This window comes from Anomaloglossus baeobatrachus, chromosome 6, assembly GCF_048569485.1.
Source record: "Anomaloglossus baeobatrachus isolate aAnoBae1 chromosome 6, aAnoBae1.hap1, whole genome shotgun sequence".
Taxonomy (NCBI): Eukaryota; Metazoa; Chordata; class Amphibia; order Anura; family Aromobatidae; genus Anomaloglossus; species Anomaloglossus baeobatrachus.
In genome coordinates, this window is record NC_134358.1 from 342,640,431 (window position 1) to 342,667,408 (window position 26,978).

Genomic DNA, 26,978 nt, shown 5'->3' on the forward strand with positions numbered 1-26,978 from the left:
AGGCTCCTGACCTTAAAGCTGTCACAAATTTTCAAAAACAGGGAGACGACCATGACACAGCATAACATAGAGGCAGAGATCCTGATTCCAGCGATGTGCCACTTACTGGACTGATTAGTGTAGTTTTGATAAAATCACTGTTTAATAAACTGTAAATTATCATTTGAGGATTACTTGGCCTGCTGAGAGGTAGTTCAGCATAGTCATGAACTCTGTATAACTGCTAGTGTTAAGGTTGGGAATTTAGGGAAAACCGCAAATTGGGTTTTTCAGGGTCACAGAGACTGAGTTCAAATCGATCTGTGCAGATGTATGTATGAGGAAAAATAACCACACAGAGACGTGTCTCTATTCGGGAGAAGCTCAATGGTCTTCAGATCCGTATATTATAAAATGCACACAGTTATTCAGTTCAACATTGTCCGTGATTGGTCAGAGATAACCAGCAATATCCATATAGTACATCATCAGCCTGTTTCTGGCTTCCTAATACCAGCTTGAAACAGCTACTAAATACTTCTTTGTTAACACGTTGCTGAGCAAGAACGAGGAGTCAACCTCCCACATCTCACATTCCATATCTCACATGGTGAGAACGAACTGATTACAGATTCTCTTAGGCTGGGTTCACACTAAGCGACAGCGACGTCGCTGTTACGTCACCATTTTCTGTGACGTAACAGCGACCTTGTAAGTCGCTGTTATGATCGCTGCTTAGCTGTCAAACACAGCAGCCGAAGCAGCGATCATAACGACACGCTTCCCTGTGCTGCAACATGTGCAGAGAGCAGGGAGCCGCGCACACTGAGCGCTGGCTCCCTGCTCTCCTAGCTACAGTACACATCGGGTTAATTACCCGATGTGTACTGCAGTTACATGTGCAGAGAGCAGGGAGCTGCGCACACCGCTTAGCGCTTGCTCCCTGCTCTCCTAGCTACAGTACACATCGGGTTAATTAACCCGATGTGTACTGCAGCTACATGTGTAGAGAGCTGGGAGCCGGCGCTGGCAGCGTGAGAGCGGCGGACACTGGTAACGAAGGTAAATATCGGGTAACCACCTTGGTTACCCGATGTTTACCTTGGTTACAGCATACCGCAGGCTGTCAGACGTCGGCTCCTGCTCCCTGCACATTCAGGATTGTTGCTCTCTCGCTGTCACACACAGCGATGTGTGCTTATCAGCGGGAGAGCAACAATTAAAACACGAACCAGGGCTGTGTGTAACGAGCAGCGATCTCACAGCAGGGGCCAGATCGCTGCTCAGTGTCACACACAGCGAGATCGCTAATGAGTGAATACTGGTGTGTCACAAAAACCGTGACTCTGCAGCGATCTCAGCAGTGATCTCGCTGTGTGTGAAGCACCCTTTAGTATATTCTAAATACCTCTTTGTTCATTCTGGCTTCGTTATTTCTGTTAACACCTTACTGTACACACATCTTAGAATCATATTATGGCGTCTATGCGATTATGATATAGACACACAGATAATTATGCAATGACATCTATATTTTGATTATTTACACACACAGATAATCTTATTACATTTGGACAAACGGCCTATAGCCCAGCAGGCCTACCCTCAAACTAGATCTGCAACAGAGAAGTCATTGATTTTATCAAAATGACTGCAAACAGTAAATAAATCAGTAAGTGACACACAGCTGGAATCAGGGTCTCTGTCTCTGTTATGCTGCTCTCAGATAGGGGTCGCAAAAACCTGGTGACAGATTCCCTTTAAACACACACTGGCGCTGCACTATTTACAATAGTAGATGGGGCTGCTGCTATAAAATAGGCTCTGACCACCTGACCCAAAAAGGAATGCACTTCGAAAATTTCAACTACTGCGCTTCTTCTAGGTAACTACTAGAGGGTGACCAATACAAAGTGATAAAACAAAATACCAAGTACATGCACTTGCCCTAAAAGTTTAATAGTAATTAGCAGTAAGTGGCATACATAAGAGAAACAATCTTAAAGGGAATCTGTCACCAGGTTTTTGCTTTTGCTATCTCATGTAAAAGAAGACAGAGACCCTGATTCCAGCCATGTGTCACTTACTCAGCATACAGTAAAACCACGGTGTTAACACAAGCATGTAGGGAAATGTGACCGGGTTAAAAACCAGTAATAAATAGAACCCATACACATAAATAGATTGATAGGGCTGAAGAAAGGTATACGCACAATTGCAATAAAGTTGGTATATGCGTATAGAAAATTAACATCCAGTGACCCAGATGAGGCACAAGAATTAAGGTACCTCATCTGGGTCACTGGATGGTACCCTGCACTGGACACTTTAGGTAAACTCTTAAACCTCTGCTTCACATAACTTTTGCTCAGTGCAGATTTGATAATGTCTGTTACTTAACCCCTTTATTTATTTTTCCTTCCACTGTTCCCTGATTTTTGTCACTTCCATTGATACTACAATGTAACTTTTCTGGCACCTTAATTCTTGAGTGTCATCTGGGTCACTGGATGGTAATTTTCTATATGCATATACCAACTTTATTGCAATTGTGCGTATACCTTTCTCCATCCCTGTCAATCTATTTATGTGTATGGGTTCTATTTATTACTGGTTTTCCACCTGGTCACATTTCCCTAAATGCTTGTTTTAACACCGTGGTTTTCTTGTATGCTGAGTAAGTGACACATGGCTGGAATCAGGGTCTATGTCTTCTCTTACATGCGGTAGCAAAAGCAAAAACCTGGTGACAGATTCCCTTTAAGATATTTTGATCCGTCTTTATGTAATATAATAAAGTTTATCTTATTTTTGCACATTATACTCTTGTTCTCGTGTGTTTATTCCATATGAAACCTGTAACATTTTAAATTTATGCCATGAGAAGGCTTTTTTTGCGTAATTTTTTTGCTGATCAAACAATCAAATTTGCATCATAGATGGAGTGACTACGATTGATTTGGTGTTTGCATCGTATTCGTAACGCTACCCATTGCTTTTTTAAAAACTCGTAGCCATTTCTTAAGGCAAATTTGTGATCAATGCTTAAGTTGTCATTTATTTATCTTGGTAACATGTTGGTATCTACTGTACTTCTTTCTACCCTTATTTATTATTTCATATAGGTGCTGGATTGGATTGAGAACCATGGAGAAGCTTTTCTTAGTAAACACACAGGTGTGGGAAAATCTCTTCACAGAGCAAGGGCACTGCAAAAACGTCATGAAGATTTTGAGGAGGTTGCACAGGTGAATTTCCACTAAATGATTGAGAGTTAATACATTAAGTTATAAGTGTATGTGTCTTTATATACTCCCACACAAACCCACTCTATTGGAATCTATGCATTGTTTTTTATAGTAAAATGCAAAACAAAATGCACTCATCATTGAAATTGCAATACCATGAATATCACATGATCTTTCTGTGCTCTTACATGCAATGGCAAACTATAAATTTAATTGTTATTAATGACAACATGTGCTTGTTTTACTGTTAGCAGCCTGTGTCACCTGCAGTATCTCTGGCCTTGTCTCCCATGAAGCGCATCTGGACCTCATTGGTCGGGTGTTGCAAAGGGAGCTGCCAACAGCAGATCTTGATAATTTTTGTTCCCAAGTGCTTTCCGTTTGGCAGAATATTCCTCAGACAAAAATTAGCAACCTCATTGATATCATGCCAATACGTGAAATTATGTGCATGTGGTTCTAATGCTTCACACTGATTTAAATTGAGATGTTTTGAAAATTATGTTTTAGATTTCATTATTTGCATATCATTAAAATGTCTATCCATCCTGTGATTTTAATAATTCCATGACTTTTTCTTCTTGGGGTTCGTGGTGTTGAAATGTAATTGTTGAGTAGTGTTTATTGATGTGGATTCCTGTGTTTGACATCATATGAACTGTTGCTTTTCTTCCTCTGTAATGTAAAACTCATTTTTTCAGATTCATCTTTGGAATTTGGTTAATAGTTCACATAAAGGTGTACAGTTTGATTCTTAAAGGGGTATTTCCATCACACAAAATTTGCAGAAAATGTATAAATAAATTTTTTTTTAACCCCATTACGACAGCCTTGCAGAGATAAATGGCAGCACAATAAGGAACTTATTCTGATCCGTTGCTTATAAACGGCAGCAAAAAAAAAAACGTAAATAGCACCCCCCAGCTTCGGAAAATCTCCGGGGTTTCGGCTACTTGGGGGTAGCTGAGGCCCTAGAGATCACGATTTGGGCTGATTTTTTCCGGGCCCCGCAATCACCGGTATACACTGTATACCGATGATCATGTTACAGTAAATGACAGTGCCGGTAAAAAATGATTTTCTGCCACCTGCCATGATCAAACATGTCAGATGGGAGATAAATCTCCTCCCCCGGCCCCCTCTGGTCCCTTGGTGTTGTCAAGGTAACCCCCTGACCCTCTACCTATAATCCAAGATGGTGGTGCGCACACCAGCGTGCCGGCCGTATTCACCCTCTGATTTCTGACACGTGCCATGACCCATGCGACAGAAAACTCCTCCCCAGGTCCAGCTATGTCACCCCCTAATAAACCCCCCAGTGTTCCTCGGTGTCCCCCGATACCTTGTGCAGCGTTGACCCCCTTGATTCATCCTCCTCCTCTTGAAAAAGTGAAAATTCTGGTGCTAAAGCAACATTTTTGTTAAAAAGAAAAAAAAAATAAAATATTCAACTAAGGTTATCAAATTCTGTGAAGTACTCGTGGATTCAAAATGCTCACTATACCCTAGATAAAATCCTTGAGGTGTCTTGTTTCCAGAATTGGGTGACTTGTGGGAGAGCTGCACTGTTTAGGCACCTCATGGGGTCTCCAAACACAACATCGCGTCCACTAATGATTCCTGCCAACTTTGCAGTCAAAATGGCACTCCTCTTCCGAGCCCTGCTGTGCGCCAAACAGTTGATTTCCACCACATATGAAGTATCTGAATACTAAGGAGAAATTGCACAATAAATGTTGTGCTAAATTTTTTCCTTTTACGCTTGTAAAAAAAACCAAAACAAAACTATCAGTTGAAGTAACAATTTTATGGTAAAAATCTATTTATTTTTTTTTTTCACAGCTTAACATAATAAACTTCTGTGAAGCACCCTGGGGGTCGAGGTGCTCACAAACATCTATAAAAATTCCTTGAGAGGTCTAGTTTCCAAAATGAAGTCACTTTGGGGGGGATCCTGCTGTTTAGGTACTTTAGGAGCCCTACAAATGCAACATGGTGCCCACAATCTATTTCAGCCAAATTTGCTTTCCAAAATTCAAATATTCTGACATGTGCGGTATCAGCGTGCTCAGAAGAAATTAAATAACGCATCTTGGGGTCCATTTTGTTGTGTTATTTCTTCTAAAAGTGAATAAATTGTGTCTAGAGCAATATTTTTAGGTAAAATGATCATTTTTATTTTTTTGCATTCCACATCGATTTACTTCCTGTGAAAAAACTAAAGGGTTAATGAACTTCCTGAATGTGGTTTTGAGCACTTTGACGGGGTGCAGTTTTTAGAATGTGGTCACTTTTGGATATTTTTGGTCACCTAGGCCTCTCAAAGTCTCTTCAAATGTGATGTGGTCCTTAAAAAAATGATTTTGTAAATTTTGTTGGAAAACTGAGAAATTGCTGATAAACTTTAAACCCTTCTAACTTCTTAACCCCCTTAAAAAAAAATTCAAAAATTGCAGTGACGTAAAGTAGACATGTGGGAAATGTTATTTATTAACTATTTTGTGTGATATACAGTGCCTACAAGTAGTATTCAACCCCCTGCAGATTTAGCAGGTTTACACATTCGGAATTAACTTGGCATTGTGACATTTGGACTGTAGATCAGCCTGGAAGTGTGAAATGCACTGCAGCAAAAAAGAATGTTATTTCTTTTTTTTTTTTTTAAATTGTGAAAAGTTTATCCAGAGGGTCATTTATTATTCAACCCCTCAATCCACCAGAATTCTGTTTGGTTCCCCTAAAGTATTAAGAAGTATTTCAGGCACAAAGAACAATGAGCTTCACATGTTTGGATTAATTATCTCTTTTTCCAGCCTTTTCTGACTAATTAAGACCCTCCCCAAACTTGTGAACAGCACTCATACTTGGTCAACATGGGGAAGACAAAGGAGCATTCCAAGGCCATCAGAGACAAGATCGTGGAGGGTCACAAGGCTGGCAAGGGGTACAAAACCCTTTCCAAGGAGTTGGGCCTAACTGTCTCCACTGTTGGGAGCATCATCCGGAAGTGGAAGGCTTATGGAACTACTGTTAACAGAGAATAGTGAAGTAGGGCTTGCACGGCCGCGCCAGTGACCACTCTGACCATAGAGAATTAATGTTCCTTTATTTCATCTTTAGGTCGACGCGTTTCTGGAGTCTCTGCTCCCTTCCTCAGGACACACAGGAAAAAAGTACATCAAATCTGCTAGACCATGAGGACTGCAGGATCTATATACATTCCGTCATGATGACGTCAAAACCCAACCTTTTTCAAAAAAATCGGCGGGAAAGAACACATAAAAAAACACAAAAACACACATGACAATAAAAATCACGATCAAAGAAAATAAACGATCACATATGACAATATCATCATATTATCACATGAAATGAAATAAAATGAAGGTTTGAAATAAAAAGAAAAAAGAAAAAAAATGTGTGGATTATTGTGTGTTTAGGTAAGTCCGGGAAAAAACCCTGCACTTCAGTGCTGCTCTGAAGCGGACTCGAACCCCTGGGAATATTAACACCTTTCTCAAAGAGGTGGCTTATCAAATGGAGAAACCATGCCTCCACCTAAGGAGTCCTGAAAACACCCTTTGAACCCAAGTATAGAAAGAAACACCTATAGAAGTGTAGCTGTGGGGAGATACGTACAATCACTAGTGTTAACGTGACACTCCTGCGTAAGTAAACGTAAATTAACTAAGAAGGAGTGAGGAAAGTTCAGAGCGTGGGAAAAAAGAGATTGCGCATGTCAAAAAAAGGTCCGGAGCTTGTTGAGACGGGGTGAAGAAAGTTCAAAGCGTGGGAAAAAAGGGGAGTGCGCATGTCAGAGAAAAAAAAGGGGTAGGGAGCAAGTCAGTCTTCCAAGCTCCATGTAGAGAATAATCTGCCGGTTTTCGTAAAGAATCCTTATTACGGACCCCGTGAAATAAAGATTAAAACATTAAAAACGGGACGAAAAAAGGGGTGTATTGTAAAAAAGGGGGAACAAACATATCTATGTATTGAAATGTATATATAAATATATATCTGAAAACAATGTGTATGAATCTGCAGTTGACCAATTGTGTATATAAAAAAAGAAAAATAAAAATCAGTACTTCTAAGGGAGAATTAGGAACATATAACCAAAAATTAATATACGTATAAAAAAGTATACCTGTATAGGATAAATTCTTTAAAAACAATATATATACAGTTCAGTACTGTGATAAAAAAATGGTGATTCTATGAGACAGGAGGAAGGGAAAAAAAAGGGGGAAAGAAAAAAAGGGGGAAAAGAAACCCCCCCCCCAAAAAAACAAAAGCGGGAGCACAAGGATTTTATATCCTTGTGTTACTATCCCAATCTCATATATTAATCTGGATAGGTGCCTTGGTCGGGTGGAGTGCTATCCCCCACCCTGCATACAAGGACCGAACTCTAACTTTAATTCCTATAGGAGGCTCATATTATATGGACATAGGGTCAGACCAAAAATTAAGGAAGGATAGTGAAACGGGTGAGGTGACGCATGTCATAGTGCGCAGGGCAAAACAGAAATATGTCACTAGCGTGTTACGAAAAGGGGCAAAGAACAATGTGGTAGTGAACACATAGCTCCCAAAAAAACGTAAAGATCAATTAGATCCAAAATTGAATGAACAACCAAGACCAAAGAATTCAAAGTGCATGGTGCAATAAATACAGGGGAAAAAACAGTGATAATAAATAAGACCAATGTACACAGGTGAATGCCGACACCTTCAAAAAATTAAAAACATTGTATATGAACTGTAAAAGATATATATGTATAATATAATAATATATAGAAAAAGATAAGTAAAAATATATAAATATAATAATATAAAACCAAAAACTTCTAATAAAATCAGACTAAAAGCATCAAACCAACAATGATTCCAAACAGCGGGATATAAATTTAAGACCTTCCAAACAAATAAGACCACAATAAAAGCATAAAACCAACAATGATTCTATGTATCGGGATATGATGTTTTAACCTTTCATAAACAAATCAGTCACCTCATTTAACCCTTGTGGTTTCAAAGTATTAAGTTTATAAATCCAAAAAGTCTCTTTTTTTGTTCAGTAGTTCCACCCGATTGTTGACAAAGGGGGGTATCTGTTCAATGGGAGTGATTCTCAACCGTGATTTACCTTTATGTGTCAAAGTTACATGTCTGGAGAGACCATGTAACAAAAAACCTATTTTAATATTGTGTCTGTGTGAGTTTAGTCTATTATGGAGGGGCTGTGTTGTTCTGCCCACGTACCGTTTATCGCACTCACACTCTATTAGGTAGATCACGAAATCAGATTGGCAAGTCAGATGGCTTTTGATAGGGAATTCTGTCCCCCCTGGAAACAGCCCAAAAGAGACCCTTCTGTGTTGGATAATGTTACAACAGAGACAGTTTTTCACCAAACACTTAAAAGCCCCCAAAGGTTTAGTGGTAGAGGTGACCATATCAATACTATTATTTTTAAGTCTACTGGGGGCCAAATGATTTTTCAAACTCGAGGCCCTACGGTACGTAATTCCCGGCTTCAAGGGTAAAGTCTCTTTTAGGAACGGATCATTCAGCAAGACTTTCCAGTGTTTGGCAATAATGTCTTTCACTTTACCACTGTCATCACTATATGTCATTAGGAAATTGGAGGAAAAAGCCAAGTTCTTCTCCTTGATCTCGGGATTTCTGATCTTCCCAATAAGATCAACCTGTTTAAGCATCTTATTACCATTGTAGGCTTTTTTAATCACAGACACCGGATATTTTTTGTCCCGAAATCTGTCCTTCAGGATCAACGCCTGTTCATGAAAGTCTGAATCACGGGTGCAGTTCCTCCGTACCCTCTGGAACTGATTGTTGGGGACATTTAACAACCACTTATTATAGTGGCTGCTGGTAAAATTAATATAGCCGTTGCAGTCCACCTTTTTAAAAAAGGTCTTAGTGTAAATCGACCCTTTTTCATGCAAAATTGTCAAATCCAGGAAATCTATCCTGTCTGCCTTAATCGTGGGCGAAAAAGTAAGACCCCAATTGTTATTTTTGATGCTTTCCAAAAAGGCTTGTAGGTTATTTTTTGAATTATCCCAGATTATAAATAAATCGTCGATATATCTCTTATATACCACCACATGCTCGTAAAACTCAGAATTATATATAAATAGTAGTTCAAAAAGACCCATAAAAAGGTTTGCAAAAGTGGGTGCTACTTTCGAGCCCATCGCTGTGCCACAGCATTGGTGATACAAAGTATCCTGGAAGGTGAAGTAATTGTTCTCTAATATGAACTTCATCCCATCCTGCAGGAAGTCTTTCTGCTCAACCGGTAACCTCTCATCCATACATAGGAACTGCTTGAAACACTCCAGTCCCAAGTCATGAGCAATGTTTGTATACAATGAAGCTATGTCTAATGATACAAACAAAAAAGATTCTTTCCATTCAATATCCTTTATGAGATTTATGAGCTGTGTAGAATCTCTCAAATAGCTCCTCAAATTAGATACATGAACCCTCATCACACAATCCAAGTAGTCAGCTAAATTTTCGGTCAGAGAACCGATCCCTGAAATGATCGGTCTTCCAGGGGGATTTACAAGACACTTATGTATTTTCGGTAAGTGGTAATAGAATGCTACTTTTGGATTTTTGACATCTAGGAACTTGAGTTCCTCCTTACCAAGGATTCCTAATGATGCTGCCCTTTGAATGAGTGTTCGATATTTAACAACTGCTTCTTCATATGCTTTAATGTTAACAACTTCATAGTGTATGGGGTTGGATAGGTTCCTAAGAGCCTCCTGAATATATGCTTCCCTGTCTTGCAATACAATCCCTCCTCCTTTGTCCGCATTTCTAATTATCAGAAGGGGGTTGGATTTTGGGGACACGAGGGCTTTTTTCTCCTCTCTGGTCAAATTTGACTTGAGTGGACTACCCCTCAAATTGAGTTTCTTTAGGTCCTCCAGTACTAGATCATTGAAGGTTTTCAAATGGTGCCCTTTGCTCTGAGAGAGGAGAAAAAAGCCCTCGTGTCCCTAAAATCCAACCCCCTTCTGATAATTAGAAATGCGGACAAAGGAGGAGGGATTGTATTGCAAGACAGGGAAGCATATATTCAGGAGGCTCTTAGGAACCTATCCAACCCCATACACTATGAAGTTGTTAACATTAAAGCATATGAAAAAGCAGTTGTTAAATATCGAACACTCATTCAAAGGGCAGCATCATTAGGAATCCTTGGTAAGGAGGAACTCAAGTTCCTAGATGTCAAAAATCCAAAAGTAGCATTCTATTACCACTTACCGAAAATACATAAGTGTCTTGTAAATCTCCCTGGAAGACCGATCATTTCAGGGATCGGTTCTCTGACCGAAAATTTAGCTGACTACTTGGATCGTGTGATGAGGGTTCATGTATCTAATTTGAGGAGCTATTTGAGAGATTCTACACAGCTCATAAATCTCATAAAGGATATTGAATGGAAAGAATCTTTTTTGTTTGTATCATTAGACATAGCTTCATTGTATACAAACATTGCTCATGACTTGGGACTGGAGTGTTTCAAGCAGTTCCTATGTATGGATGAGAGGTTACCGGTTGAGCAGAAAGACTTCCTGCAGGATGGGATGAAGTTCATATTAGAGAACAATTACTTCACCTTCCAGGATACTTTGTATCACCAATGCTGTGGCACAGCGATGGGCTCGAAAGTAGCACCCACTTTTGCAAACCTTTTTATGGGTCTTTTTGAACTACTATTTATATATAATTCTGAGTTTTACGAGCATGTGGTGGTATATAAGAGATATATCGACGATTTATTTATAATCTGGGATAATTCAAAAAATAACCTACAAGCCTTTTTGGAAAGCATCAAAAATAACAATTGGGGTCTTACTTTTTCGCCCACGATTAAGGCAGACAGGATAGATTTCCTGGATTTGACAATTTTGCATGAAAAAGGGTCGATTTACACTAAGACCTTTTTTAAAAAGGTGGACTGCAACGGCTATATTAATTTTACCAGCAGCCACTATAATAAGTGGTTGTTAAATGTCCCCAACAATCAGTTCCAGAGGGTACGGAGGAACTGCACCCGTGATTCAGACTTTCATGAACAGGCGTTGATCCTGAAGGACAGATTTCGGGACAAAAAATATCCGGTGTCTGTGATTAAAAAAGCCTACAATGGTAATAAGATGCTTAAACAGGTTGATCTTATTGGGAAGATCAGAAATCCCGAGATCAAGGAGAAGAACTTGGCTTTTTCCTCCAATTTCCTAATGACATATAGTGATGACAGTGGTAAAGTGAAAGACATTATTGCCAAACACTGGAAAGTCTTGCTGAATGATCCGTTCCTAAAAGAGACTTTACCCTTGAAGCCGGGAATTACGTACCGTAGGGCCTCGAGTTTGAAAAATCATTTGGCCCCCAGTAGACTTAAAAATAATAGTATTGATATGGTCACCTCTACCACTAAACCTTTGGGGGCTTTTAAGTGTTTGGTGAAAAACTGTCTCTGTTGTAACATTATCCAACACAGAAGGGTCTCTTTTGGGCTGTTTCCAGGGGGGACAGAATTCCCTATCAAAAGCCATCTGACTTGCCAATCTGATTTCGTGATCTACCTAATAGAGTGTGAGTGCGATAAACGGTACGTGGGCAGAACAACACAGCCCCTCCATAATAGACTAAACTCACACAGACACAATATTAAAATAGGTTTTTTGTTACATGGTCTCTCCAGACATGTAACTTTGACACATAAAGGTAAATCACGGTTGAGAATCACTCCCATTGAACAGATACCCCCCTTTGTCAACAATCGGGTGGAACTACTGAACAAAAAAAGAGACTTTTTGGATTCATAAACTTAATACTTTGAAACCACAAGGGTTAAATGAGGTGACTGATTTGTTTATGAAAGGTTAAAACATCATATCCCGATACATAGAATCATTGTTGGTTTTATGCTTTTATTGTGGTCTTATTTGTTTGGAAGGTCTTAAATTTATATCCCGCTGTTTGGAATCATTGTTGGTTTGATGCTTTTAGTCTGATTTTATTAGAAGTTTTTGGTTTTATATTATTATATTTATATATTTTTACTTATCTTTTTCTATATATTATTATATTATACATATATATCTTTTACAGTTCATATACAATGTTTTTAATTTTTTGAAGGTGTCGGCATTCACCTGTGTACATTGGTCTTATTTATTATCACTGTTTTTTTCCCCTGTATTTATTGCACCATGCACTTTGAATTCTTTGGTCTTGGTTGTTCATTCAATTTTGGATCTAATTGATCTTTACGTTTTTTTGGGAGCTATGTGTTCACTACCACATTGTTCTTTGCCCCTTTTCGTAACACGCTAGTGACATATTTCTGTTTTGCCCTGCGCACTATGACATGCGTCACCTCACCCGTTTCACTATCCTTCCTTAATTTTTGGTCTGACCCTATGTCCATATAATATGAGCCTCCTATAGGAATTAAAGTTAGAGTTCGGTCCTTGTATGCAGGGTGGGGGATAGCACTCCACCCGACCAAGGCACCTATCCAGATTAATATATGAGATTGGGATAGTAACACAAGGATATAAAATCCTTGTGCTCCCGCTTTTGTTTTTTTGGGGGGGGGGTTTCTTTTCCCCCTTTTTTTCTTTCCCCCTTTTTTTTCCCTATTTTTTGTTTTTTCCCTTCCTCCTGTCTCATAGAATCACCATTTTTTTATCACAGTACTGAACTGTATATATATTGTTTTTAAAGAATTTATCCTATACAGGTATACTTTTTTATACGTATATTAATTTTTGGTTATATGTTCCTAATTCTCCCTTAGAAGTACTGATTTTTATTTTTCTTTTTTTATATACACAATTGGTCAACTGCAGATTCATACACATTGTTTTCAGATATATATTTATATATACATTTCAATACATAGATATGTTTGTTCCCCCTTTTTTACAATACACCCCTTTTTTCGTCCCGTTTTTAATGTTTTAATCTTTATTTCACGGGGTCCGTAATAAGGATTCTTTACGAAAACCGGCAGATTATTCTCTACATGGAGCTTGGAAGACTGACTTGCTCCCTACCCCTTTTTTTTCTCTGACATGCGCACTCCCCTTTTTTCCCACGCTTTGAACTTTCTTCACCCCGTCTCAACAAGCTCCGGACCTTTTTTTGACATGCGCAATCTCTTTTTTCCCACGCTCTGAACTTTCCTCACTCCTTCTTAGTTAATTTACGTTTACTTACGCAGGAGTGTCACGTTAACACTAGTGATTGTACGTATCTCCCCACAGCTACACTTCTATAGGTGTTTCTTTCTATACTTGGGTTCAAAGGGTGTTTTCAGGACTCCTTAGGTGGAGGCATGGTTTCTCCATTTGATAAGCCACCTCTTTGAGAAAGGTGTTAATATTCCCAGGGGTTCGAGTCCGCTTCAGAGCAGCACTGAAGTGCAGGGTTTTTTCCCGGACTTACCTAAACACACAATAATCCACACATTTTTTTTCTTTTTTCTTTTTATTTCAAACCTTCATTTTATTTCATTTCATGTGATAATATGATGATATTGTCATATGTGATCGTTTATTTTCTTTGATCGTGATTTTTATTGTCATGTGTGTTTTTGTGTTTTTTTATGTGTTCTTTCCCGCCGATTTTTTTGAAAAAGGTTGGGTTTTGACGTCATCATGACGGAATGTATATAGATCCTGCAGTCCTCATGGTCTAGCAGATTTGATGTACTTTTTTCCTGTGTGTCCTGAGGAAGGGAGCAGAGACTCCAGAAACGCGTCGACCTAAAGATGAAATAAAGGAACATTAATTCTCTATGGTCAGAGTGGTCACTGGCGCGGCCGTGCAAGCCCTACTTCACTATTCTCTGTTATCAGCCAATCTGGGTGCTGCTGCCTTTGGCCGTGATTGTTTGCCTGCATAGTAGTTGTGACTCTCACAACTCTCGGGGTGAGTGATTTTCTTTATTTCACCCCGCATATAACTCGGATAAGACCCTATTTGCGCTTCTTTTTCCACAGCTTCTCTTATTGCTATGGAACTACTGTTAGCCTTCCACGGCCTGGACAGCCTTTGAAAGTTTCCACCCGTGCCGAGGCCAGGCTTGTCCGAAGAGTCAAGGCTAACCCAAGGACAGCAAGGAAGGAGCTCCGGGAAGATCTCATGGCAGTGGGGACATTGGTTTCAGTCAATACCATAAGTAACGTACTCCACCGCAATGGTCTCCGTTCCAGACGAGCCCGTAAGGTACCTTTACTTTCAAAGCGTCATGTCAAGGCTCGTCTACAGTTTGCTCATGATCACTTGGAGGACTCTGAGACAGACTGGTTCAAGGTTCTCTGGTCTGATGAGACCAAGATCGAGATCTTTGGTGCCAACCACACACGTGACGTTTGGAGACTGGATGGCACTGCATACGACCCCAAGAATACCATCCCTACAGTCAAGCATGGTGGTGGCAGCATCATGCTGTGGGCTGCTGTTTCTCAGCCAAGGGGCCAGGCCATCTGGTCCGCATCCATGGGAAGATGGATAGCACAGCCTACCTGGAGATTTTGGCCAAGAACCTCCGCTCCTCCATCAAGGATCTTAAGATGGGTCGTCATTTCATCTTCCAACAAGACAACGACCCAAAGCACACAGCCAAGAAAACCAAGGCCTGGTTCAAGAGGGAAAAAATCAAGGTGTTGCAGTGGCCTAGTCAGTCTCCTGACCTTAACCCAATTGAAAACTTGTGGAAGGAGCTCAAGATTAAAGTCCACATGAGACACCCAAAGAACCTAGATAACTTGGAGAAGATCTGCATGGAGGAATGGGCCAAGATAACTCCAGAGACCTGTGCCGGCCTGATCAGGTCTTATAAAAGACGATTATTAGCTGTAATTGCAAACAAGGGTTATTCCACAAAATATTAAACCTAGGGGTTGAATAATAATTGACCCACACTTTTATGTTGAAAATGTATTAAAATTTAACTGAGCAACATAACTTGTTGGTTTGTAAGATTTATGCATCTGTTAATAAATCCTGCTCTTGTTTGAAGTTTGCAGGCTCTAACTTATTTGCATCTTATCAAACCTGCTAAATCTTCAGGGGGTTGAATACTACTTGTAGGCACTGTAACACTCTGGTTTAAGGGCATAAAAATTAAAAGCTTAAAAATTGCGACATTAAATTTACCTATGTCATGAAAAAACAATCTCAGAATCACCAGAATCCGCTGAAGCGTTACAGAGTTATAACCTGTGAAAGTTACACTGGTCAGAATTGTAAAAAATAATCTGGTCATTAGGGACAAAACTGGCTTTGTCTTTAAGGGGTTAAACCATTTTTATCGAAAGTGAGGGCAATGGGATGTCTTTCAGGTAAGAAGCTATCTGTTTCCTATCATATTGCAGTTTAGTACTGTAAAGTTGTTTGTAGAATTCAGAGAAGGTAGCCAAAATTTTGTCAGATTGATTGACTATGGTCCCGGTTTTGTCCCTTAGCGCCCCCACAAATGTGTTCCCCCTTTGTGCTTTAGCAATCACCGCTAATAAATGACCCGCTTTTTCGCCCTCTTCAAAGAATCTCTAGTGAAAAAAGTCTTTTGTTAGTGGCCCGTTCCTTAATGTGAGAATCATATGCTTCTTGTGCCTCCCTCCATTCCAGTAAGTCCCGTGTATCCCCTGACAGAATATACGTCTGTTCTGTCCTCTGGACCCGTTCTTTAAGAAAAATTTCATATTGTGCCGACTTAATTTTAGATCTACTGACCGCCTGTATCAGTGACCCCCTCAGACAGGCCTTCATGGCATCCCAAACAGTGTTAAACGACATCTCCCCAGTACAGTTGTCGTGAAAATAGTATTCAAGGGCTAGTTCAACCGGGCCCACATCTATAATCTGTAGCCAAAAAGGATTAAAGGACAACAAGCTACGCGTACGATCAAGCTCTGGTAAAATATTAAGTCGTGTCAACAGTGGGGAATGGTCTGATAAACCTTTAGGAAGGTATTCCGTGTTTTCCACCATTGGTAGTATACCCTCCGAGCCCAAGATCAGGTCTTTTCTGGACAGAGTGTTGTGTGTTTTGGAATAGCACGAGAATCGCTTGGTTCCAGGGTTTCCGATTCGCTACAAATCTGAAAGTGCCAGTTCAGCCACTCTGTCCCAAAATTTGGAGTTAGGATAGTGTTCAAAGTGATTACCCGCATTGTGTTTGTCCTAATATGGGTGAATGATGTTGTTGAAATTCCCCGTGCACACCACCTGTACATTGGGGGTCTTGCTAATAATTTCCGCAATTTTGTTCATAACAGTATTATTATATGGAGGCGGTATATAAACTGTTATCAGAAGGCGCTCCTTGTTAAATATTTTACAGTGCACACAAATGAATCTACCTTCCTGATCTACTGTGGATGAAATGATCTCAAATGGGATTTCTCTGTGGACTAAAATACTGACACCTCTGGAATGAGCTGTGTAGGTTGAGTGGAAACAATGGCCCACCCATGAGCGATTCATGTATGCTATTTTGTCACCCTCCAAATGTGTCTCATGATTGCTGGAAAGTGAGATTTGACCTGTTCCATTACTGCTACCCTTTTTGTGGGGTCCCCCAAGCCACGGACATTCCAAGATAGAATGTTAATCCTATCCGCCATCCTGGTAGTATGCATATGTAGTGCAGGCAGTCACACTCTGCAAAGAGTTCCAACCCTCCTCCACCTTCCTGAACCACATGAGAACCATTAACAGACATAAATATAAAAGCATCATTAAAGCTGCAGAAACATTCCCCCCTTCCCGACGCATCTAACAGTTGTCCCAAAACATAAACGTTGAAACTGAGGCACCAGTCTATCCTGAAGCCGAAAGAAGAGAGACAAAATTCCCGCTTCCTAAAATGGTTTAAGGCAAGAAAAAAAAGCCTGAGAACAATGAAGAATGCAGGGAAGTGAGAAAAACAAAAACCGTCTCTGGAAGTGAAAAAGGGAAAGAAAGGAAACCCAAACGCCTTTTCCAGGGATTTCTGCTGGAACCAATCAATGGGTATCATAATAATTTTATCCACTGGGCCAATCCTATGTAATCGCGTCAGAAAGTCGAGTATTCATCATCCATAAAGTCCTTAAAGGGTTACATATCAACGTTGTGGACTTTGCCTGAGCCGTTGCTAATTCATGTCGAGCCATTCCAGAGAATCTTTAGGATTTTCAGAAAATGTCTCTTGCAGTGCAGCCACCCTGAGCTTCGCTGGGTACAGCATGGAGTATGAGACTTGTGCATTTCTCAGGCGTCGTTTGCCATCTGTGAATTGAGCTCTTCTTTTTGAAATTTCAACTGAATAATCAGGAAAGAAAGATATTTTGTGGCCGTCCACCGTTATGGACCCTTTGTTTCTAGATGCTCTTAGGATCGCATCCCGGTCTCTAGAATGTAGTAGTTTCACTAGGACAGGTCTTGGAGGAGCTCCCGGAGGCAGGGGTCTGGTGGGCACTCTGTGGGCCCTCTCCTCAGCATACAGGGGGGATAGGACCTCTGCGCCAAATACCTTTTGTAGCCATCTCTCAAAGAATTCTGACGGATTTGTGCCTTACTTTTTTTCTTGAATTTTTATCAGCTGCACATTGTTTCTCCTCAATCTATTTTCTAAATCATCTGTCTTGTTAAGTAGAAATGCCAGTTGCTGATCATGCCTGCGGGAGTCACGGGTAAACTGGGGCATTTTGTCCTTTAAGTCACTTATTCTCCCCTCTGACGCCGTCATGCGGTCATTCACTTTTTGGAGGCTCTGTTTCACACCTGATAACTCCTCCATCATTTGACCCATCTGGGAGCTGAGGGATGTCATTATGGAGCGATTTTGAGCTATAGCTGCAAGCACGTCTTTCAGAGTGGGCTCAGCACCCTGCAAAGTTGTGGCAGGCTCAGGGGGACATTTATTATGCATGGATGCAGGGGGCTCCAGCTTGTTTTGCAAACCTTGCTGTAATAATGAGTCTGCACTAGTTTCTCCTTCCTCCTCCACTGTATTGTGAGGGCTATGCTGCCTGTGTGGTGCCCTGGACTAGCCAGGTCGTCACAGGTAACACACACACACCCCTACACCCCCTAGACAGTAACATTAGCCAAACACAAAACCCTTGTTGCCTCCCTCCAGGGTCTGATGTCCACACCAGGTGGGGCGGAGCCAGGCGGTTGGCCCCACCCACCGAGGGGTTCACAGGTCTGGAGGCGGGAAAACAGACAGATTAGTTCAGGAGGTTGAAGTGAGAGGAGTGAAGTGGAGGGTGTCTGGGTTTGTGGCCCAGGCACTGACAACAAGGTTGGCAGACGGTGGTGGCCGTCTGCAGGAGTGGTGGATCAACGCGGAACCGTAGGACCGGGGTCGGGCGGTGGCCCGCCGGTACCGACCGGGGAGCGAAGTGAAGCTAGCACACACAGGCAGGGCCATCGGACGCCTACTAGGCTTGGAGTCGCCGTCAACAGTCAAATCCGAGTGTGACCGGAACCCCAGGGGTTTCTTAACAACCAAAGACCCGTTAAAAGGCAACCATCCGCACCGTGAGAGTATACCATGAGAGTATACAGCCACCGCCAACGGCTAGAGACCCAAGGGCCAGCGCATGCGGGCAAAACGGGCTTTTCCGGCATCCATACACCAGGGAGCAGACTACCGTTGGGGACCCATCGTAGTCAAGACAGTACACAAATGTGCAGGGAAAGACAGCCGCCATCACCTGTCCGGGGAGAGACACTGCAGCCGGCTGCGGGACCCGTCCATCCAGCAGTTTGGTTTACCGGAGACTTTGTGCATCGCTTGCTGAGTGAGTACACCCGTGCCATTCGGCTTTCGCTGCGCTGTCCCTGCAACCCTGCACCTCACCTACCCTGCCTCCCAGTTACACCACCGGGACCATGAACCCCTACCCATGGAGGGGGAAAACAACATCCCAGCTGCTCCCTGCCATCGCTCCCGGGATCCCCGTCACCAGCAGCGGTGGTGCCCATCTTCACCACAACCCGTGGGTGGCGTCACGGACTAAATCCCCAAAACAAAACAAACCCCCTTTTCACTCACGGGCGAGGAGCGCCGCTTGACTCCCCGTATCCGGCCCACTGCTCGAGCCACCGAGCAGCAGCAGCAGCACCGCCGAACCCGAGCGTTAGCGAGCGCAGCACCCAGCCGCCCGCGACACCTGGAGTTCCCCAGTTTAACTCCTTCATCCCTGTGTACCGTGGGAGCCCTGCATTCTGTGCCCCTGGCGTATGCAGACAGTTTTTCAGCAGCGTGCATGGCTGCAGCTCTCCCTGCTTTGGAGCCTGGTGTCTGTGTCCCACCACCATTTAGTGCAGTACCTTCCATTCCTGCCGCCGCCTCCTTCTACCTCCTGCTCGTCCCCCCCCCGCCATGTAACCACCGTGCAAGCTGTGCAGGGTGGTCTCTGGTTGCTGCACGGATGATTTTTGTCCTCTCCACGGCCCAGTGGAAATCAGGTTTACTGGTGGTTCCAGGAGCTTTCCTTCTTAGCTTCCTCTTACATCTCCGGCCAGGCCACACCCCCGAAATAAATCATTTTAATAAGATGGGTCTTACCTGCAAAGGACAGTTTAAGGGATTTCCAGGATTGAATTTCCTGAACATCTGCGGAGATAAGAATGTGAATGTTCAATTTGTAGATATGGTGATTTGAGTGTAGGTGTACTCCAAGTTAAGGCAGGGAATCTCCCTTCCACTGAAAGGGAAAGGAGACCACCGTTTCTGAGCAGTTTTAAAAATTGCCAGAGTATGAGATTTAGTGAAATCTTACGAAACCCCTAGACTGCGCCAAACTCACTGAAGGCATCCATTATAGAAGGAATGTACTCCTTAGGGTTGGCTATCATGAGTAAAATATAATCCGCAAACGCTAATGTTTTCAGTGTGTGTTGGACACCCTCAATGCCCCCAAAGGAAAAGATCATCTCCAGGTATCTCATCAGGATGTCCAGGGCAATATTGAATAGTAAGGGTGATGGGGGACAGCCTTTTCCCGTGCCTCTCAGAATGGGTAAGGCGGTTGACTTTACGCCATTGAGCCAAATCGATGTTTGGGAATTATTATAAATTGTCTGCACAAAGTTATAGAACGTAAATCCAAACAATCTATACTTAAGAGTTCGTATAAGGTGAGACCATGATAGTCGATCAAAAGCTTTATCAGCATCAAGGCTGACAAGTATATTTTGCTTGGTCCTAGCCTGACGACTGTGATGGCAGCCAGTGTTGTCCTGATATTAAAAGTAATTGACCGGTTATGAACAAAACCTGTTTGAGATGGAGTAAGAATATCAGGAAGTATGGACTGCAGCCTATTAGCCATGATTTTAGTGTGCAGTTTAAAATCGACATTTAGGAGGGGCATTAGACGATAGAGGCAGGGAGAATTGGGTCTTTTGTTTGGCTTCAACAACGAGATAAACAAGCCAAATTTAAATTAGACAGCGAGCCAGAATTAACAATACGATTGAAAAGGGAAGTCAGGTGATGTGTAAGGGTTGTAGTAGTCTATAAAATTCAACCGGAAACCCATCTTGGCCAGGTGCCTTAAGCAATCTGGAGGACTTAATGACCGATCCCGCCTCCTCAGGAGAAATCGGCTGATCAAGAATCTTCCGTTGAGAAACAGTAATCCTCGGTGGGTCGACCTTACGCAGAAATTGATAGCCATCCTCCTGAGAATCCAGGGAGGGGCCATAAAGATCCGCATAATATTCACAGAAAACTGTGCAGACTTGGGTCAGGTCATGAGAAATAAAACCATCAGGCATTGTAATATTTGGAACTTTAGTAGTCATCCGAAATGGCTTCGTTAAAGAAGCCAGATGTCGACATGGTCTTTTACCCCAGCGAAAATATCGGCTGCGTTGATGGGCCAGTTGATTGTGTAGAAAAAAAGAAAAAAAAAATGTTTTTTTAATCTCTAACAATTTCTGTCTGCATGAACGTTTTGTGCCGGAGTACCTCCTCACTTTGATTGTCTCCAGTTGATTGTGTACCTGTTCTTGTAATAGTGTATTCAAATCCTGCTTAGCTGTAAGGTAGAGTGAACCACGTAAACAATACCTCTAGAAAAAATATCTTTATTAAGAATTATAAAATATAGGGGGCGTGGCCTGGACATGGAGCCGACAGGAAGCACACTGTAAGAGCTCCTCACCAACGGCTGCAAACACCACCATCCACCAGCGATTAAAGAAGATTACCGGGGCCAGATGAGAGGGAAAGCGGGTCTCAGGTCGCAGACACCTGCCAGAGGGACTTCCAGCCACGGGGGGCAAGGTATCGTGCCATTCCTGACCGAGTCCCAACATCCTCCCAGGCCTGTAATGGCGACCGGGACACGTGCTGCTGCGACCCGGCTGACACAGCCTGAGCGCTCTCCTGCTTCCCCCGCCCGCTCTGCACAACAGCCGGGTGGAAAGTTACTGACTGACCCGGCACCGCAGACCTCTGGAGGGATGACTCCTGGGAGAGACGCCGGAGACCGGCCTGTGGTGGATGATGGGGGAGGGGTGAGCAGTGGGAATATGGCTGCAGGGCGCGCTTCTCCCTCTGGGTCCTCACAGGGCAGGGGATCTTCTGCCTCCCTCCCTGACTGCTCCAGCACACCAAGCACCCCGCGGTCGTTCCCTGCCCCACAACACTCACATACCCCAGCAGCTGGCTCAGGAGAGGCCATTGAGCAGAGCTTGCTCGCCCTCCCCTGCCGTGGAAGGGAGAATACAGCTACTCCCCTGCAACATTATGGGGATGAACAAGGCTCAGAAATGTCAGCTCTAAGAGACCAAATCAATGCTATGCCAACCAAAATGGATATTGAGGCATACATTGCCCGCCTGGAGGCTGTTTGTAAAACAGAAATTCGCTCCTTGAAGGAGGATATGTCATCACTAACTAACTCCGTGCGGGCCCTTGAATCGTCCACCCAGGATTTATACTCTCAGCAAAGTTCACAACAGCAGCTTATAGATCAGCAGGCTCAACAGATCCACTTCTTGTTTGACATGATGGAAGATGCTGAAAACCGCAACAGACGAAATAATATACGAATTCGTGGTTTACCAGAGTCAGTCGGGCCTCAGGATCTGATCTCTACACTGCAGATTATGTTTAACTCCTTGTTGGAACGTCCCCTTGAAACACGCATTGAAATGGACAGAGCACACCGGGCACTGGGGCCCAGAAACCCGGATCCAGAGAGGCCAAGGGACATTATTTGCAGGGTACACTTCTTCCAGATCAAGGAGCATATTATGAGAAAAGCAAGAGATAAAGGTACCCTTGATTTTAAAGGAACTCCCATCCAACTTCTAGCGGATCTTTCCCGATGCACACTTGCAAAAAGAAGAGCCCTGAGACCCCTGCTGGAGGTTCTACGCAACAACAATATTGCTTATTCCTGGGGCTATCCTTTTCAACTACAAGTCAGGAAGGGTCCCAGTCTGATCATCTTGAGATCTCCGGCTGACCTGCCAGATTTTCTGTCGGCTCTGGATCTCCCTGGGATAAAGTTACTGGACTGGCCATATACTACACCTCCACCCCAGAGAGTGGCCCGTCGTGGCGGTTCCTTCCCCTTTGATCAACACCGTACTCAGCGACAAAGACCTCAGAAGTCGCCGAGAACCTCATCGGCGGAGACTTGAACTCTCGGGACTTCGGGGTGAGAAGTGTTGTTCGAGAGAGGAGTTAGGGTTATCATGGCCTACTCTGATACCTAACCAATATTGCCCAATATCTGCCCCCCCCCTTTTTTATTTTTTCTCTCTCCCCCCTCCCCCTCCTCTTTTCCTCTCCCCCTCAGCCCCCCCCGGGCATAACCAATTCTAATAATGTTGGGATTCTCTGTCCCCCCTCTCGGCATGCTCTAATGCTAAGTTGGGGTACTTGAACCCCCCTGGGTATATATACCTCTCCTAAAAATCTCACGGGATGTGAGTTAGAGGCTGGAGTTTATCTTTATCTCTCTTGCCGCATTCTTTACTTTGTTGATGTGATTACCGTATTTTTCGCTTTATAAGACGCACCGGAATATAAGACGCACCCCAAACTTAAACATAAAAAAAGGTAAAAAAAAGAAAAATGGGGTCCGTCTTATGCTCCGGTGTTATCTTACCGGAGGGGGGCAGCAGTGGTGGTGAAGCGAGGTCACAGGAGGCACAGGTTGTGCTGGCAGGCGCGGCGGGTCAGTGGCAGCGGGGTCCGTGGTTGCAGGTGCCGTGGCGTCTGTGGTTGCAGGCGTGGTGGCGTCCGCGGTGGCAGGAGCCGTGGGGTCCGTGGTGGCGGCAGCAGCCGTGGCGGGTGAGCCGTGCAGCAAGGCCGGTGCAGTGAGTGTCCGCGGTCCCGGTTCAGTGGTGGCAGCGGCGGCTCAGTGGTGGGAGCGGCGGCGACGGCTCAGTGGTGGCAGCGGCAGGGACTGCTCAGTGGTGGAGTGTGTCCGCGGTCCCGATTCAAGTAATGGCGCCTGGAGCGACGCATGCGCAGATGGAGCTCTCATCCAAGGGCTCCATCTGCGCACGCGCTGACTCCCGGAGCAGCGCGTGCGCAGATGGAGCTCTCATCCAAGAGCTCCACCGGCGCCATCATTTGAAAGTGGGACCGCGGACAACTGGTAACATGCTGCACAGCCGCCCGCACCGCATGCACAGAGTGGCAGCCAGCAGGCTGCCCGCCCACCCTGCGTACAAGCCACCGGGTACCTGTGCTTGCTTGCGGTGGCAGCCGGGTACCCATGGCTGTGTGCGGGCGGCAGCTGGGTGACTGTGTGAGAGCGGCAGCCGGGTGCCTGTGTGAAAGCGGCACCTGACTGCCGCTCGCACACAGCACCCGGCTGCCGCCCGCACACAGCCATGGGTACCCGGCTGCCACCGCATGCAAGCACGGGTACCCGGCTGCCGACCCCACACAGCACCCGCTGCCGCCCGCACACAGCCACGGGTACCCAGCTGCCACCGCACGCAAGCACAGGTACCCGGCCGCTTGCATGCAGCCACAGGCACCCGGCCGCCCGATCGCCTCAGACAGGACCCCCCTCCCCCTCCCGGTACCGCTTTATAAGACGCACCCCTCATTTTCCTCCCAAATTTTTGGGAGGAAAAGTGCGTCTTATAAAGCGAAAAATACGGTAATTTACTGAGCCTGAGTTGTTAGCTGTTATATATGCTACTTCTATTTTGGTCTGGTGAATGTGATTTTTCCCTTTTTTTTTTTCTGCCCTTTTTCGGTATTATCTAGTTAGGTGGTGTAGCAGCCGTTTCTCAGGCGACATAGTTTTCAGTCACCTCCCATATTAGGGTGTGTTCCTAGAACACTGGTTACGAGAATTCTCTCAGTTTTGATTGCCTTTTGAGCTAGGACTCAAAAGGCTAAGTAAAGACAAGTTTTGATATTAGTCTTTATTATTCTGATCTCTTTTTCCGTTCTACTACTTTCTCTGCTTTCTTTTCTTTAATCTTAGTTTCTTTCTTCTCCCTCCCCATCTTCTCACTTTTCCCTTGGGTGCCCAGAGGATAGTGCTTCTACGATGGCGAACCTCAACTTATGCTCTCTAAATGTTAGAGGATTTAATGTACCAGAGAAGAGATCCAAGATCCTCTATAACATGCATAAAAAAAGAATCCATATTCTACTGCTTCAGGAGACCCATTTTAAAACAGACGACATTCCCGCATTTAAGCATAGATACTATAATTTCTGGTTTCATAATACCAATTCAGTCGCAAAATCCAAGGGAGTTAGCATCGCTCTACATAAATCTCTCCCAGCTCAGGTTTTATCAGTTAAGCCTGACCCAGAGGGGCGATTCATTTTTATCAAACTTAAGATCTGTACCAAGTTATTTACCATTGCTAATCTTTATCTCCCCAACCAGGACCCGGCCAGGATTTGCCAAAAATACCTGAACACTCTCTCTGAATTCGCTGAAGGCTCCCTGATTCTTGGAGGAGATTTCAATCTCATCTTTGATCGGGCTGTTGACTCCATCTCTGGTAGGTCTTCTGTTCCTGCAGTGAAACTGCGAGGTCTCAGAAGTAAATTACTAGACTTGAGACTCATCGATGTCTGGCGTATCCTACACCCTAAAACACGGGACTACACTTTCTATTCTCCTGTCCATGATATGTACAGTGGAAAAGACTGTGGAAAAAACAAGCGCAAATAGGGTTTTACCCCAATATGTACGGGGTAAGGAGGGGGGAGTCAGAATACTCACCGAATGTAGTTGTGAGAGTCACAACTACTATGAACGCATGTGATGTAGATCCCAGGCAGCAGCCACCAGCAGACAGCAGATCACAGAGAGTAAAGGAGAGAGGTGTTCATTTGCTGCGCCAAAAGGATCACTTCAGTGGATGTTCAGATTAATGCCACTTTATTAATCATATAGGTCAACGCGTTTCTGGAGCTTCTGCCCCCTTCATCAGGACCATCAAGAACAAGAGAACATCAAATCTGTCCCAATCGGACAGAGACATACATTATATAGTATACATGACGTCATCAAAGGAAAAAAACAGGCGGGAAGCACAGCCACGCTGTCAAACGTGACGTACTTCAGCTAGCCTACCCAATTAAAAAAAGAAATAACATGTGTAGCCCATCAGAAGGCAGTACCGATGTGATCACACCACCACCATCTGAACCAATTGAAATTGAGAAAAATATATAGATGGGTAAAAACCTTAGTAAAATATAATTGTGAACACACCATTCACTAAGTGTGCAGTTTGAAATATCATGTGCAAAAGCCGTATATACCACAATATTAATGTATCTAAACTCGATGTGACGGCACAAAGTGGAGAGGTACACGAACTCTGGAAGCACCCAGTCTGCAGATCCCACTAGGACAGGGATATACCGACTGAGCTCATGCTGCCACCCGAGCGTGTGTATCCCTTTCATTGAAAACGTGTCCCATGTAGCAAGTAAAGTGTATTTGTGAATGGGTATGCAGGAGCATGAAAACCCGCTTCAGATCAGTAAACCAAGCAGGGTTCACGGAAGGACAGGAGCGTGGGAAAAAAATCAAAGGACGCATGCGTCAGTGATATGGATCCAGATCTATCTAGAGTTCACTGGAGGGCAAGAGCGTGGGAAAAAAACTAAATGCGCATGCGTTAGAGTGAAAATAAGAAGACCTTTTCACCCATCATGAGAATTCAAGCAGGCACATTGAATAAGTGTAAAGGGGTATCCGAAAATCCCTAGAGAGAATACGTTCATCTAAATCTGAGCCAATAAAGTGAAAAGAGAAAGATGTGGACCCCCGGGGATACCCCAAACTCCTGTGCAGCAATGATTTATAGTGAAATCAAGGAATGGAGCAAACAGACAATCACCGATAAAGATATAAAAGGGAGCCCATGAATCTTTAGGAAATCCTCACTAATAAAACAGAATATCTCGACAATCAGAGTGATATGTCGAAGTAAAAATCCACATGTAAAACAATATATATATATATACACATAGAAATATAATTACCTCCAACACAAATATATTAAAAACATCTGATTGAATCACTCTGATTGTCGAGATATTCTGTTTTATTAGTGAGGATTTCCTAAAGATTCATGGGCTCCCTTTTATATCTTTATCGGTGATTGTCTGTTTGCTCCATTCCTTGATTTCACTATAAATCATTGCTGCACAGGAGTTTGGGGTATCCCCGGGGG

At 43.3% G+C, this 26,978-nt stretch overlaps 1 protein-coding gene across 14 annotated transcripts in view; it reads left to right on the forward strand.

Moving 5' to 3' along the window:
- Positions 1-26,978, forward strand: part of TRIO (trio Rho guanine nucleotide exchange factor) — a 3,493,742-nt gene that overhangs the window by 491,940 nt on the left and 2,974,824 nt on the right. For all 14 annotated transcript variants that reach the window (XR_012724343.1, XR_012724344.1, XR_012724345.1 and 11 more), the window contains exon 13: positions 3,105-3,227. Coding sequence is in view for 11 of the 14 variants with exons in the window: in XM_075314973.1 (XP_075171088.1) it covers positions 3,105-3,227 (123 nt within the window). In the remaining 3 variants the exon portion in view is untranslated. The remainder of the gene's footprint in view (positions 1-3,104; positions 3,228-26,978) is intronic.